This window comes from Heptranchias perlo, chromosome 21, assembly GCF_035084215.1.
Source record: "Heptranchias perlo isolate sHepPer1 chromosome 21, sHepPer1.hap1, whole genome shotgun sequence".
NCBI classification, from domain to species: domain Eukaryota; kingdom Metazoa; phylum Chordata; class Chondrichthyes; order Hexanchiformes; family Hexanchidae; genus Heptranchias; species Heptranchias perlo.
The window spans coordinates 43,692,784-43,707,919 of NC_090345.1; the positions used below are offsets into that span (position 1 = coordinate 43,692,784).

The following is a 15,136-nucleotide window of genomic DNA, read 5'->3' on the forward strand; positions in this document are numbered from 1 at the left end:
AGGGATCATTCAGGGGGCAAATGCAACCCAGTCTAAGATGAGTTTGGGGTGCATGTGCGTAAATGCACGTAGCGTGGTTAATAAGGTTGGTGAGCTGCAGGCTCAAGTTGCCACATGGGATATGATATAGTGGCAATAACAGAGACCTGGTTCAAAGAAGGGGAGGATTGGGTTCTTAATATTCCTGGCTACAAGGTATTCAGGCAAGATAGGGAGGGTGGGTGGCAGTATTGATCAAAGAAACTATTATAAGCACTGGAAAGGGATGATGTAATTGAGGAGTCAAAGACAGAATCTATTTGGTTAGAATGAAGGAACAATAGAGGAGCTATTACCCTATTGGGTGTAAACTATAGACCAGCAAATAGTGGGAAGGAGATAGAGGAATAAATTTGCAGGTGAATTACAGAAAGATGCAAGAACTATAGAGTAGTGATAATGGGAGACTTAATTATCCAAATATAGACTGGGATAGTAACAGTGTAAAGGGCAAAGAGGGGGAAGAATTCCTGAAATATGTTCAAGAGAACTTTCTTGACTGGTGTGCTTCCAGCCCAACGAGGCAGGAAGCAGTGCTGGATCTAGTTCTGGGGAATGAAGTGGGACAAGTGGAGCATGTTTCAGTGGGGGAGCATTTGGGGAACAGTGAACATAATATCATCAGGTTTAGAATAGTTATGGAAAAGGACAAGGAATAAACAACGGTAAAAATACTTAACTGGAGGAGGGTTAATTTCAGTGAGTTAAAAAGCAATCTTGCCCAGGTGGATTGGAATCAGAAATTGGTAGACAAAACAGTAATTGAGCAATGGGAGGCCTTCAAGGAGGAGGTGGTTCAGGTACAGAGTAGACACGTTCTCATGAGAGGAAAATCCAAAGCTAGAGCTCCCTGGATGACTAAAGATATAGAGATTAAAATGAAACAGAAAGAGGAGGCTTATGATAAATGTAAGATTCATAATATAGTGGAGAACCAAGCTGAATACAGAAAGTACAGAGGCAATCTAAAAAAAGGAATAAGAGGGGCAAAGAAAGAATATGAGACTAGACTAGCGACTAACAAAAAAAGAGAACCCAAAGTCTTTTATAAATGTATAAATAGTAAAAGAGTAGTCAATGGATGGGTAGGGCCAATTAGGGACAAAAAAGGAAATTTTCTTGTGGAGGCAGAGGATATGGCTGAGGTACTAAATGAATACTTCAATCTTCAATAGAGAAGAGGATCCTGCCAATGCAGCAGTAAATGAGGAGGTAGCAGTGATATTGGAGAGGATAAAAATTGATAAAGAGGAGGTACTTTAAAGGTTGGTAGTACTCAAAGTAGAAAAGTCACCTGGTCCAGATGGGATGCATCCTAGGTTGCTGAGGGCAGTAAGGGTATAAATTGTGGAGGCTCTGACCACAATCTTCCAATCCTCCTTAGATATGGGAGTGCTGCCAGAGGACTGGAGGATTGCAATTGTTACACTCCTGTTCAAAAAAGGGGAGAGGGATAAACCTAGCAATTACAGGCCAGTCAGCCTAATGTGGGGAACTGTAAGAGGCAATAATCCAAGACAAAATTAATTGGCACTTGGAAAAGTATGGGTGAATTAATGAAAGTCAGCACAGATTTGTTAAAGGAAAATAGTGTTTGACTAACTTAATTGAGTTCTTTGATGAAATAACGGAGAGGGTTGATGAGGGTAGTGTGGTTGATGGTGTGTATTTGGACTTTCAAAAAGCATTTGATAAAGTACCACATAATAGACTTGTCAGCAAATTTAAAGCCTATGGGATTAAAGGGACAGTGGCAGCATGGATACAAAATTGGCTAAGAGATAGAAAGCAGAGAGTAGTGAGGAACGGTTGTTTTTCAGACTGGAGGCAAGTATTCAGTTGTGTTCCCTAGGGGTCAGTATTAGGACCACTGCTCTTTTTGATATATATTAATGACCTGGACTTGGGTATAATTTCAAAGTTTGCACATGACATGAAACTCGGAAATGTAGCAAACAATGCGGAGGATAGTAACAGACTTCAGGAGGATGTAGACAGACTGGTGAAATGGGCAGATACATAGCAGGTGAAATTTAACACAGAGAAGTGTGAAGTGATATATGGTACAATTTTAAAGGGAGTGCAGGAACAGAGAGACCTGGGGGTGTATGTAAACAAATCTTTGAAGGTGGCAGGACAAGTTGAGAAGGCCATTAAATAGCACATGGGATCCTGGGATTTATTAATAGAGGCATAGAGTACAAAATGGAGGCGGGGGGGGGGGGGGGGGAGGAGGGATACGCTCACAGTGACCTGCGGAGACAGACAAGAAGCGACAGAAATGTTTCCTCGCCCATCTTCTCCCCCCTTCCCCGAAGTCACTGCCTCCAGTGGAGTACACTTTCACAGCTGGCAGTTGACCATTACTTGGCTGAAGTGGCCATTTTTGAAGTGCCTTGCCACGCGATTTAAACGTAGAAGGCATCATTTTCTGAACCTGATGCGTCCTTGCCCGACATCCGCAGACGTACACTGCCCAGCAGCGATCATTGAATGGCCACCAGGAGTGGGCATATCGGCTAATTTTCCCTTCCCCAGGCCAGGTGTGCTGCGGCCTATTGTACAGACTCATTGCTGGAGATCAGTTGAATCAGCACAGGCTGGGGAATGGGCCTGAGATCCTCCTGATCTGGCACAGTGCAGTGCAGTGCGTTTGATGAAAAGGTTTCAAACTGTGTGTGAATTATTGTCAAATGCAAACGATAAGCCTGCCTTAGTTATAGATGGTATTATGGTCTGTTCTGAAAGGCAAACACAAGAGAAAAAAGCCTCACCCAGAAGAATACAGATTTCATTCATTCATAACAAGTCTCCTGGACCTTCTAGGGAGTAAATTTCTGAGTATGCAATGCCAATTGGGAAAATGCGAATCAGAAATTGGGTTACACATAAAAACAACCCCTCATAGGACAGCAGGCTTGGTTTTAGAAAGGGACATTTCTAGGTTATTTCCTTTACCTTCATCATCAGATACATCCAGAACCTCGTTCATAGTTTCAGGAACGTTTAGTTTATGCTTTTCTGTTACAGCCTGTGGGAAAAAAAAGAGTGTTTTAGCAGCAGTATCGAGTCTCTGCAGATCAGATTCATTATTTACTGTTCAACTGCACCATTTCAGGTGGTACTGATAAACAAAATCCAAGTCCAATGTGGTTATGGTACAAGACATGAAAGGTAGGCCAGACTGAAACTGAATTTACCATTGTGGTCGTCAAGGTCTCCTCGGTAACGACCTTCAATGTATCAACCACCGAGATATAACCCAAGCGTTTAGCGATGGCCAAAGCAGTATTTCCATTCTAAAAGAGAAGGAACAGAGCATTACCTCGCAAGAGAGAGAAATTAACCTGTTTAAAAGACAACCCTGGAAACAACAGTGATTTTCTCCCAGCTTCTGGGATTACAGTTCTGAAAAATATCAGTGCCTCTTTAAAAATCTGCTGATAAATTTACAGAATGGTCTGAGTCACCTCCCCCCACCTCAGGGGGGCGTCTCTGTTTAAAAAAAGAGAAAAATTAACTTTTTGCGCCTACAGAGTCTAATCTTCCTTAGTTGTGCATGTGTAGAGTTCGAGTGTGTGAGAGAGACAGAATCAGAGTGTGTGAGAGAGAATGTATGAGAGAACATGTGTGAGAGAGTGTGTGTCAGTGCGTGTGAGAGGGTCTTTACGAGAGCAAGTGAGAGTGTGAGTGAGTGTGTGAGAGAGAACGTGTGAGTGTGTCAGTGTGACAGTGTGCGAGGGACAGCGTGTGAGGGAGAGTGTGCGAGAGCGAGCGCGAGAGCAAGCACGTGAGAATGAGAGAGCGTGTGCATTAGCATGTGAGAGAGCACGTGAGAGCACGTGTCAGGGCGAGCGTAAGACTGCGTGAGAGATAGCATGTTAGAGAGCGTGAGACCATGTGAAATAGTGTGTTAGAGAGAGCGTGTGAGTGAGAGTGAGAGTGTGTGTGTCAGACAGTGTGTTAGAGCGCAAGAGAGAGAGGGGGAGCGCAAGAGAGGGAGATAGAGAGAGCGAGAGTGTGTGAAAGTTGGTTCTGATGTGGAATCAGAGTATCTCTGACCCTCGCCCCCATCAATTGAGGTGCACAACATCACTGAATATGCTGTTCTGTGATTGAGTTTTTGGTGATTCAGATTCCATTTTAATAGACCTTTGATCTGAATGCTGTGCATCACATTTATAAAATCCTGATGAAAGATTGGCTCCTACACCAATGTCCTGGAATGAAGTACATTAACACTTTCGTACAGTGCCCAGAGATGGCATATTACGTCTGGCAAGCTGCCTATTCTGTGGTGCTGCGGCATAAATTATACATAAAGCACCTGACGCCCAGCTGTGGCCTTTAACTGCTTCAGAGACTGACCACACCGTTGGCATATCAGTCACAATTCTCACTGGAACAGCTAGCGGCTATCAATATCGAGCGTACGTCAGTCGCACACGGGGCCGTGCCTCCGTCGCACACGGGGCCGTGCCTCCGTCGCACACGGGGCCGTGCCTCCGTCGCACACGGGGCCGTGCCTCCGTCGCACACGGTCTGTACACCAGACATGGGACGTACATCAGTCAGGTACAAGATGTATATCATCCTTTTGTATTTGGTTAAGATCAGTAAATCCAATTTTCCATTCATATTAAGTGTGCCTTTGCTCTTTGATATTCAAGTGTTGGGTAGCGAACTTATTAGACATATCCCAACTGTTACCTATTCACAGTTGTTTGACGATACACCTTCTAGACTGTAACCTCTTATTAACCCAAGAGTTTGGAAGGAACCCGTTTACAACTAAAGGAAAAAAAAAATCATAACTTACCACAGTGACTTCATCTGGAGAGGCCCCATGCTGGAGGAGGATGTTTATGATGTGCGTATGACCTTGCTGAGCAGCCTGGTGGAGAGGGGTGTACCCGTTCTGTAGTAAGAGGGGGAACAGAGGGTGCATTAAGAAGACACGACGTGAAAAGGCTTAGTTAGTTTAGACTGAAATCAGCCGTAAGTAGTGTCAGCTAATGTGAACCAACCTTTGTCTTGGCGTTCACTTTGGAATCATGCTGCAGGAGAAAGTTGACCATCTTCACATTCCCGTAGTGGCACGCAACATGTAGTGGGATATAACCCATCTGTAATCAAAAAGCAGGTAGACTCCATTTAACCTTTCACTCGGAGATACCACAGGCCGAAATACAACACACAGTGCACTTCGATTACGCTGTGGGATCCTATTTTGTTTTAAACGGGTGAATGTCTCTATTAAAACAGTGGCGAGAGAAATCCCTGACACGTGTTTGTACGCTCAAAGCCCCCAGCGTTATCTCGGGGCTGACAAGGCCACATAAATACAACATGCAGTGGAATATCGGCCCTCCGTGTCTGAGCCCACCTTAACTAATTCCAGTGGTGAATCTTCCCACTCCCTCCCTCCCACCCTCTCTGCCCAGTAGCCAGGTCGAAACAATCTCCAATGTCAGTGCTGGCCGGGAAGACCGGTATTTCATTTAAAATAGTCACCAAGGTTTTCGGAGCAAGTACTCCAAGCTTACAATCTCTTTTTTGTTTTAATCAGAGCAGCATCCTCCGAGAATCTCAGCCGAGACTTGAGGTCTTCTCAATTTCCTAGACGTCCTTGGCACCAGTTCTAGGAGGAGGTTAGAATAACGACGACACTTAAATCCGCAGATTTTTCAAGCGTCACCACTTTCCTGCACTTTATTGTCAGCCGTGGCTAAGTTGGTCTGAGTCAGAAGGTTGTGGGTTCGAGTCCCACTCCAGAGATTCGACCACAAAATCTAGGCTGACGCTCCAGTGCAGTACTGAGGGAGCACTGCACTGTCAGAGGTGCCGACTTTCGGATGAGACGTAAAAGATCCCATGGCACTATTTGGAAGAACAGGGGAGTTTCTCCCTGGTGTCCTGGCTGATATTCATCCCTCAACTAACATCGCGAAAACAGATTATCTGATCATTATCACACTGCTGTTTGTGGGACCTTACTGTACGCAAATTGGGTACAACAGTGACTACACTTCAAAAGTACTTAGTTGGCTGTAAAAGTGCTTTGGGACATCCTTGGGTCGTGAAGGACGCTATACAAATCAAAGTTCATTCTTTCTTTAGATTGTGCTAACTATTCCCACCATGAAATCTTGTAACTCCCGGACCGATTTGGAGCAGGGTGATAGGGAACCAGGGCAGAAATGCAATGGTTTGATATGTGTTCCAATGGACAGTCAGAATACCCATAATATCAGCTTCAAATTCAATAGAAAAGCGAATAAAAAGTGTTTGCAAGTCTGTACCTTGGTTTGTGGGTCAATAGCAGCTCCTTGATTAACCAGCACTTCTGCAACATTCACTCGATCCTCTTGAGCAGCCAGGTGAAGAGGTGTTAGACCACTCTGTGAATCCAAGTTAGATTCTGTCAACGGTGCAGCCATCAGACTTTCAATCACAATTACCAGTTACTATCACGGCAACTTGTGACAATGGCAAAGGCTGGCTACGTGCAGTAAGCTGTAAAGATCACGCCTGCAATGCTAATTGTTTTCCATTGAAATCGTGACTCTGTGTCGATGAATATTTAATACTGGGCCTGGATATCTGTTTTCAATTGCAACACAATAACAAGGCTGAGACGCAGATACAGATCACCGGTTTTAATAAAGTGCGTCTGAAGACTTCAATCTGAAGAGGAGGACATCAATGTCCATTGGGGGTGAAATTGGTCTTCGGCGACAGCGAGTCAACAGCCAATTTTTAAGTCAATGGGAAGGAAGATGGGGTGGGGTGTAAAATGGCCCGATTCACCTCGGCCTTTCTGAACTACGCCTCGAAGACCAATTTCATCCCCATTTTGTCTGATGAAGACTTTGCCATCAGGAGGGTTTTCCTCGCATGTAAAGATTGGACTGATGAGACTCTTCATAAACATTGTGATTACAAAGTTGGCCATCTTTAAAGAGTCATGTCAGCACTGTCACTGCGCTGAGTGCTGACGTTTAGGACTATACACGAGCTGACCTCCTGTGGCATTGCCCACGGAGAGTCAAGACCCAGTGTGGTCGCTGGGTGAAGCGGGGGGGGGACAATTGGTCCAGGGTGCTGAGGGGAGGGTGTGATTACAGCGTGACAAGTTTACATAGGCAGTTTCCATTATAAACGTGGGCATTGGAATTTCCAATGGGAAAAGTTGACAGAAAGTGAGCACACAGACACAAGGGGGTGAAACTCAACTTTGTTGGGAACATAAATGGGTGGAAAGGAAAATTGGGCGAGTGTATAACGGTCGGCCGATCCATTAGCGTCCGTTTTGTGCCCCCTGCTGAAGTTGAATTTCACCCCCAAGATTTCTAATATAGTCCAGATACGTCTTCTGGGTCCTCTCCACCCCCAGAACTCAGCCATGAACAAAATGTGAAACCCAACCCCAACCCGCTGCGAACGCACCTACTTCCAGTTTAACCAGGCCGGGTTTGGGGGCATCCGAGTAATCTGCTCTCGAGAGGTGGGTCAGTGATTATAATATGTTAATGAGGCTCCGTTCCTCAGATTTTGGCAGCCATTTGGATTTAACGGCTGCGGGCAACTAAAGGGAGGCGAGAGCTGCCGGATCCAACAGGTAAATGCTTTTCCACCACTAATAGTGGGCCAGGAGGACTCCTCCCCGACTCCTGAAGCACATCTTCTGCCGCGATCTCCCGCCCGCCACGATCTCCATCTCGCCCTTGCAATCTGCCAAATTCCCCGCGATCTCTCCCTCCCTCCTCGCTACCGCACTCTGAAGCCCCCTTCCCTCCCACCCCGCCCAAGCGACCCCTGATCGTCCCGATTACCGGGGACCGTCTCCAGCGCTCCCGCTGATGCCTTCTACAGTAGGCTTCAATCTGGCCGGCTGCAGGGTGGGAAACAGAGTTAAAAATGATGATGAGATCCTGCCGTTAAATTCGGCAGGACCTCCACGTTGCCGGCATTTCTGGGTTCTCTGGTCCACTCGCTCTCCGCCAACATCGAGGCCATGGTCCATGTGATCTCCTGGACTGGTTTCGATCGCCTAAGGGAGTCGGAGAGGAATTTTCCCAGAGTATTTTTTCCCTTCTTGGCTCTGGGCTTTTCCTCTATTTCTTTTTTGCTTCTCCCAGGAGATTACATGATTGCGGGGGGGAGGCGTTGCACGAGAGGAAGTATCTAGTCACGATGCTCCAGCCATTACGAGGGTGGGGCAGCCAATCTTTTCCTGCCCGTCATTTTCATATGTTATTCATTCAATGCATATGGGCTTCTGGAACAGTCGAACTGGGATGTGACGGCAGAGAACAATTGAGACAAAAACGCAGTAATGAAAGCACAGAAGCCGAGTAATAGAGAACAAAGCTCGCAGACCACCGACCTTGTTTCCCAGGTTTACATCTGCGTTCCGTGTCAGGAGCAGGGACACCATGTCAACATGCCCCTCCTGAGCGGCAAGGTGCACAGGTGTAATGCCTTGTTTGGTCACTGTGTTGGTGTCAGCACCGTATTCCAGTAGGGTTGTTGCAATGTCCATCTGATTCTTCTTGGCAGCTATGTGCAGGGGGGTGTAGCCGTTCTATGAAAGAGTCAGAGAAAAAAAGAGAAACCATGCTAACCGATAATAAGGAGCTTCAATTAGCCGAATGTAACATTCGCCCTCTTCTGCGTCAGAATTGAGTTCCAGCTTTTAAAATACGCACAAACACTCACCGTTAAAAGGCACCAACACCATCAATCCCTCTTTTCTCCCCCCTGTTAGTACCTCTAAAAAGCATTTCTTTAATTCACACACTCCTGCACCAATTGTTGGGAGGAGCTGGATTTTAGGCCCCATCTCGGGGACACGTACTATGTAGTGTATCAAACACCACCAATCACAATCTCCGTCGTTCTGCTTCAGTCAGTCAAGCTTGCCCGCACTGACAGAACCATTTTAAAAGAGCCTCAAATCCCAACTGTGACTGAAGTCCAAAATGAACGGAGAGTCCTTTTTTAAAAACAAGTTTAACATCTGGAGTGTGACACCTGTACAATAAATCCAAATGTGCTGTTAAATGTATCTTTATCTGTTTACTGCATTTATCTAGACACATATATCCACATATATCTAGATAGAGACTTTGAGAGGGACATGAAAGACATAGAAAGAGACAGAGAGAAAGAGACAGAGAGATGTAGGCCCTGATGTTTATGGGGAGGTGGGGAGGGAGCGGGGATGCGTGTCAGTGGCCTGAAACATGGGAATGCGGGGAACGTGGAGTTTAACAGCAGGATCTCATTTGACCTTTCTTCCTCCGTTTCCCAGCCAGCAGCCAGATTGAGAGGCCGGCTGGCTGTCGGGAGGCATAAGGTCGCAGCCGGGAACCGTAAAGGAGGGAGGGAGGGAGGGAGAGATCTTGCGGGGGGGGGGGGGGGGGGGGAGGGTCGCGCAGGGGTGGGTGGGGGGGGGGGTCAGCCTGGTGAAATCACGGGTGGGCGAGATCGGGGTGGTGGGGGGGGGTGTCGGATTGAAGGGTGCTGTCGGATAGCGGCAGGTTAGTTTGGGGGGCCGGGGGAAAGCACTCCTGCTCCTCCTGGATCACAAGCAGTGCTGGAAAAGCACTTCCCTGCTGGATCCGGCCGTTCTCGCCTCCCTCCAGCTGCCAAGTTTCCCGAGCCCCGGGAAACCCGGCCCGCAGCCATTAAGCCGAAATGGCTACTAAAATCTGAGGCACGCAGCCTCATTAACATATTTAGATTACTGACCCGCCTCTCGAGAGCAGGTCACTTGTCCGCCCCGGTTAAACCGGAAGTGGGCGTATTCGGGGTGGGTTGGGGTCGGGTTTCAGAGTTTTTAAGAATTTAACCACTACTGCCCCTCTGCCGCCCATCCTGGGGGTTAAAATTTCTTCCATAGAGAAAGAGACTTTGAGAGACAGACAGAGAGACATAGAGAGGGAGAGAGAGAGACACAGAAAGATGACACACAGAGTTGAGCAGAGTGAGTTTGGTTGGTTGGAAGCCCATTAGGGAGTTATTAAGTGGATCGCGAATCGTAATCAGACAGAGTCCAATTCAAGTCCGAGAACTGCAGCTTCTAACTTGTGTGGACGACACATCAAAGTAGAGATGCTTTTAGCCAAAAGGCTGAGAAGCAGCCAATGATGCATTTAATAAAAGTGAGTTGACTCAGCAAGTTTATAAACATATTCAAGGTGTTGTGCTAGTTACTGCATTTGTCTTATATAGGATCAGGCTGCGTGTCTGCGTTTATTGATTAAAATGGTTTTTGTCCTACATTTTGTAAACTGTATTCTTACTTTCAGTATCCTACGTATTCATGCCACTTGACTATGTTCTTATGAAAATCAATTTTTAAAAAATTAACACAAAGAATTTATTTTTAGAAAGTGGGTCGAATCATGAGGAGCTGGGCATCTCTCACACCTAGAATGCCAATCACCGTACAAAATTTTGCTGTTCTTCACAATTTCTTTTTATTGACTCACGATTTTTCTGCTCACGGTCATTTGGCAGTTCTGGGGAAACCCTTTAGCCATGGGAAGACTGGTACATTTGGTAATCAGAAGCCCTAAAGCACTTGAACATGAGCAAACTGTAGCAACGTGAATCGCAGGAGCTGAGGCTTCTGGTAATTCATCTGCAATAATCGGAAACCCATTCAACATCGAGTCAGATTTCATTTTGTACAACACAGCCCTACCATGCGACATGACGGCAGGGAAGATGGCCAGAGGCAGACCAAGGAAACTCCCATCAAATGTTGCTGCAACCACAATTGATTTCTGTGTCATTGCAAATGGGCATATGACCATGTGAGCAGTCATCACTGAACCTCTGATGAACTCAAGGGGATCTTTGGTACGCCTTGGTTAGAACTTTGCACGCCCATGTGGAGCTCACTGTCAGGATTTTGGAAGAGAATTGGGTGACATCCTTGCTCTATGAATGCTGATGGACTAGCTGAGGGTGAAGGGGAAAGAGAGTGTTAGTCACTCAACATAACATTTTCAATCATTGTAGCACAGCAATCAACAAAGCATGTAAGATGCTGAACTAGATGATTTTAAAGTTGGAGGATGTCTTGGTGAAACCGTGATCAGATCAAGCCTTGAGTAACGTGTCCAGTTTTGGTCACAAAGGAGCTGCCCAAGCCCTGGAGATAATTCAGAGTAGAGCCATGGGATTGATCCATAGAGTCAGGGGATTGAGCTATGAGAAAAGACTAGAGAAACAGAGAGCTATAGAAAAAGGGAGCCTGGACATTAAACCTTGACAGCAGGACAAGAGGACAACAACTGGTGAATGGCAAAATTAGAACTGGTGTCAAGAAGATTTTCTCTTCACAAAAAACAAAGAACACATGGAATGGACTTCTGGGGAGGATAGTGGGAGTCGGATATCATTTAAAGCACAGTTGGGTACTGTGATGGAGGGGGCTACAAGTGGACAGATGGGCTGAATGGCCTTCCTCATCTGTATTTATTTTATGGCCTCCTGAACAGTGCCTCTTTCTGATTCTAGCTCACATCTGGAGCCTCCGGTGAATTTAACGTTTAATGAAAAGAAAATTACCAGTTACATCATGATTGTTTTTTGAAAACAACTTTTTAAAGAAAAAGTATTTTGATGAAAATGCCCTGGATTTAACTTTTACTCTTCATGAAACGTGTGTCTCCTCCTCACCATCATCATCATTTTTCTCTTACCCTGTCCTTCTTTCTTTTTCTACCATCACTTATGCTAGTTATATCAGCAGCACCAGTATGTGAGTGAACACGGAGTTATACTGTCTGTGTGCATTGCTGTTGGGGGTTCTGAACACTTGAACTCAAACTTACAACATTAACTTGGCTAACTAAAAAAAAATTGATACCACCTTTCCAAATTCCTGTCTCTGTCTCTCGTTCCTGGGATCTGTCTCTGTGGCTCATTCCTATCTGGTTATAGGGTGATTTCACCTATGCCAAGGAGCATGGGTAAGAATTTCCCCCATTTTCACTTGTGAGTGGGCAAAACTGTGGCAGATGGAATTCAATATGGGGAAGTGTGAGGTCATCCACTTTTGATCTAAGAAAGATAGATCAGAGTATTTTCTGAATGGCAAGAAGCTAAGAACTGTGGAGGAGCAGAGAGATTTAGGGGTCCATGTACAGAAATCACTAAAAGCCAGCCGACAGGTACAAAAAATAATTTAAAAGGCTAATGGAATGTTAGCTTTTTTCTCAAGGAGGCCGGAATACAAAAGGAGTGGACATTATGCTGCAGTTGTATAAAGCTCTAGTTAGACCGCATCTGGAGTACGGCGTTCAGTTCTGGGCACCGCACCTCAGGAAAGGTATACTGGCCTTGGAGGGGGTGCAGCGCAGATTCACCACAATGATACTGGGGCTAAAAGGGTTAAATTATGAGGACAGGTTGCATAGATTAGGCTTGTATTCCCATGAGAACAGAAGATTAAGCAGTGATCTAATTGAGATGTTTAATATGATTAAAGGATTTGATAGGGTAGATAGAGAGAAACTATTTCCTCAGGTGGGGGAGTCCAAAACAAGGGGGCATAACATTAAAATTAGAGCTAGGACATTCAGGGGCACTTCTTCATACAATGGCTAGTGGAAATCTGGAACTTTCTCCCCTAAGAAGCTGTGGATGCTGGGTCAATTGATAATTTCAAAACTGAGATCAACAGATTTTTGTTAGGCAAGGGTATTAAGGGATATGGAACCCAGGCAGGTAAATAGAGTTAAGATATAGATCAGCCAAGGTCTAATTGAATGGTGGAACAAGCTCGAGGGGCTGGATGGTGTTCTCCGGTTCCTACGTTTCTAATGGATGGAAATGTCATAAGATAGAAATTGGCAACAAGACAGAAAGAGGCACACAGGCCAGGAATGAGACCCACACAATAAGGCATCAGTTTTAAGTTTAACCACAGTTTATTTGCATCCATCCAAATTGCATCCAAAAGGTCTTTGTAACACTGAACTTAATGTCGAGGAACTGACATATCCTGAACTGCATGCAGATGGGGGTCTACTGAACCGAACGGGTGATCCTTTTAATGTTTTGCTCTGTTCTCCATGCCTTTGAGAAGAGAAATGTACCGTGGCCATGTTTTTTGATCATAAACATCACTAATAAAGACCGAATCAGCAGGACTTCAACCCAGTTGATAAAACCTTTCGGCCACCACAATCCTCTGCTCATCACCAAAATCCACATGCAGCACCTGTTACATGGATTTTGATTGTTGAATGTTGGAATTAAGGAAGGTGATGGAACTACAGAGCACAATATTCTCTGAATGAAGTCAAAATATCTTGTTATCTTGTCTTGTTATCTAACTAGTTATGTAAGCTAGTTATCTTGGCATCCAGTCATGCCAGGTTCAGGTCAACAGTGCAATCAACCAACAATGAGACCAATCTCAATCTCAGCTCTGTTGAGATATTTCTAAGCATTAGGTATGTGAAGTGATGACAGATGTACATAGGAGAGCAGAAACTTCTCCGTCACACGAGATAATCTCTACATCTTCAATATACAGAACGTTACGAACAAAGAAGTTAAAAGAAAACACAAAAAATGCATCCGTTTAACATAATGCCCACGTGGTTTCAAAGAGCAAACCACAGACATTTACCCACCAAACCATTAATCACTGATTACTAAGACAGATTGTGTTGGATAAATTCAGCACATCCCCAGAGTGAGTGTTCTATCTTCTAGGTATGTATAATCAGACTAAAAGCCACAGCGTTCTCAATATGCAAACCCCACACAGTGATTATTCTCTGCACGTGTTGCTAGTTCTCGGTTCCCGGCTGTCTGTACACTGTACCTTTGCCGCCGCGTGAGGGGAAGCTCCTTGGTCCAATAGCAGCAGGGCCACTTTCTGGTTATCGTAGTGCGCTGCCACATGCAATGGAGTCAGTCCACTCTGAAAGGACATGGAGGAGAAAAGGACCACAGTAAGATAGGCCAGTCAATTCAGGAATTTCTAAGAATAAAAGATATCTTTAGCTTTGAAACTGTGTCTACCGCTGCTTTAATTTTAAAAAAATCAATAAAAAAACCTGATAATATTCTACATTTGCCCTACCACTGCCAGCCGTACCTTCAGCTGCCTAGGCCCTAAGCACTGGAATTCCCTCCCTAAACCTCTCCGCCTCTCTCTGCTCCTTTAAGACCCTCCTTAAAATCTACCTCTTTAACCAAGCTTTTGGTCACCTGTCCCAATATCTCTATGTGGCTTGATGTCAAATTTTGTCTGATTACGCTCCTGTGAAGCGCCTTGGGACGTTTTACTATGTTAAAAAGGCACTGTATAAAGTTGTTGCAAGTTGTTGTTGTTATCAGGTCAACCTTTGCTACAACGTCTCAGCTGATTCAAATGGACTTACCGTCCACTGCGTATAGCGGGCAAATCACGTTACTCTGAGCATGCCCACTTTATGTGGTGGGGGCTCCACTCGATGGACGAAGGATCTCGGGGCTGCACAAGAGGCCACAATTGGAGGAACGCAGAGATCTAATAGGGTTGTAGGGCTGGAGGAGGTTACAGAGATAGGGAGGGACGAGGCCATGGAGGGATTTGAACACAAGGATAATGAATTTAAAAACCGGGTCGTTGCTGGACCAGGAGCCAATGTAGGTCAGCGAGCACAGGGGCGACCGGGACTTGGTGCGTGTTAGGATACAGGTAGCAGAGTTTTGGATGACAGAGTTTTAACAGTGCAAACAGCTGATGGAAACTACAGGCAGCTTCAATCAGCTGATATGTTTAACGTAAGATCAGGTCAACCTCTGCTACAATGTCTTGGTTCTATTTATGTCTCTGTGGTTCTAACACCTGCCTGTTTACGTTGCAAAGTGAGATGTTGATTGGATGCAGCCATTAAAAAAAAATCGTCAAGTACTGAACTGTATGAAATAACGTTAAGAGGTTTTGCACTGTTTTACTGCTAACTTGTGTTCAAACATGGTCACGGTGAAGGGAGGGATGTACCCTGACCCCATGCGTCAGCTTGTTCGATCCATTTCACAGCTCTATTATAAAGAAATGATTGACGCATTTCTGAGG

General features: G+C 45.2%; 1 protein-coding gene across 3 annotated transcripts in view; it reads right to left on the reverse strand.

Annotated features, from left to right (window-relative positions):
- Positions 1-15,136, reverse strand: part of ank3b (ankyrin 3b) — a 467,733-nt gene that overhangs the window by 120,283 nt on the left and 332,314 nt on the right. For all 3 annotated transcript variants that reach the window (XM_068002597.1, XM_068002595.1, XM_068002596.1), the window contains exons 16-22: positions 13,895-13,993; positions 8,429-8,626; positions 6,342-6,440; positions 5,067-5,165; positions 4,859-4,957; positions 3,240-3,338; positions 2,998-3,070 (exon numbers count right to left, since the gene is read on the reverse strand). In XM_068002597.1, coding sequence (XP_067858698.1) covers positions 2,998-3,070; positions 3,240-3,338; positions 4,859-4,957; positions 5,067-5,165; positions 6,342-6,440; positions 8,429-8,626; positions 13,895-13,993 — 766 coding nt within the window. The remainder of the gene's footprint in view (positions 1-2,997; positions 3,071-3,239; positions 3,339-4,858; positions 4,958-5,066; positions 5,166-6,341; positions 6,441-8,428; positions 8,627-13,894; positions 13,994-15,136) is intronic.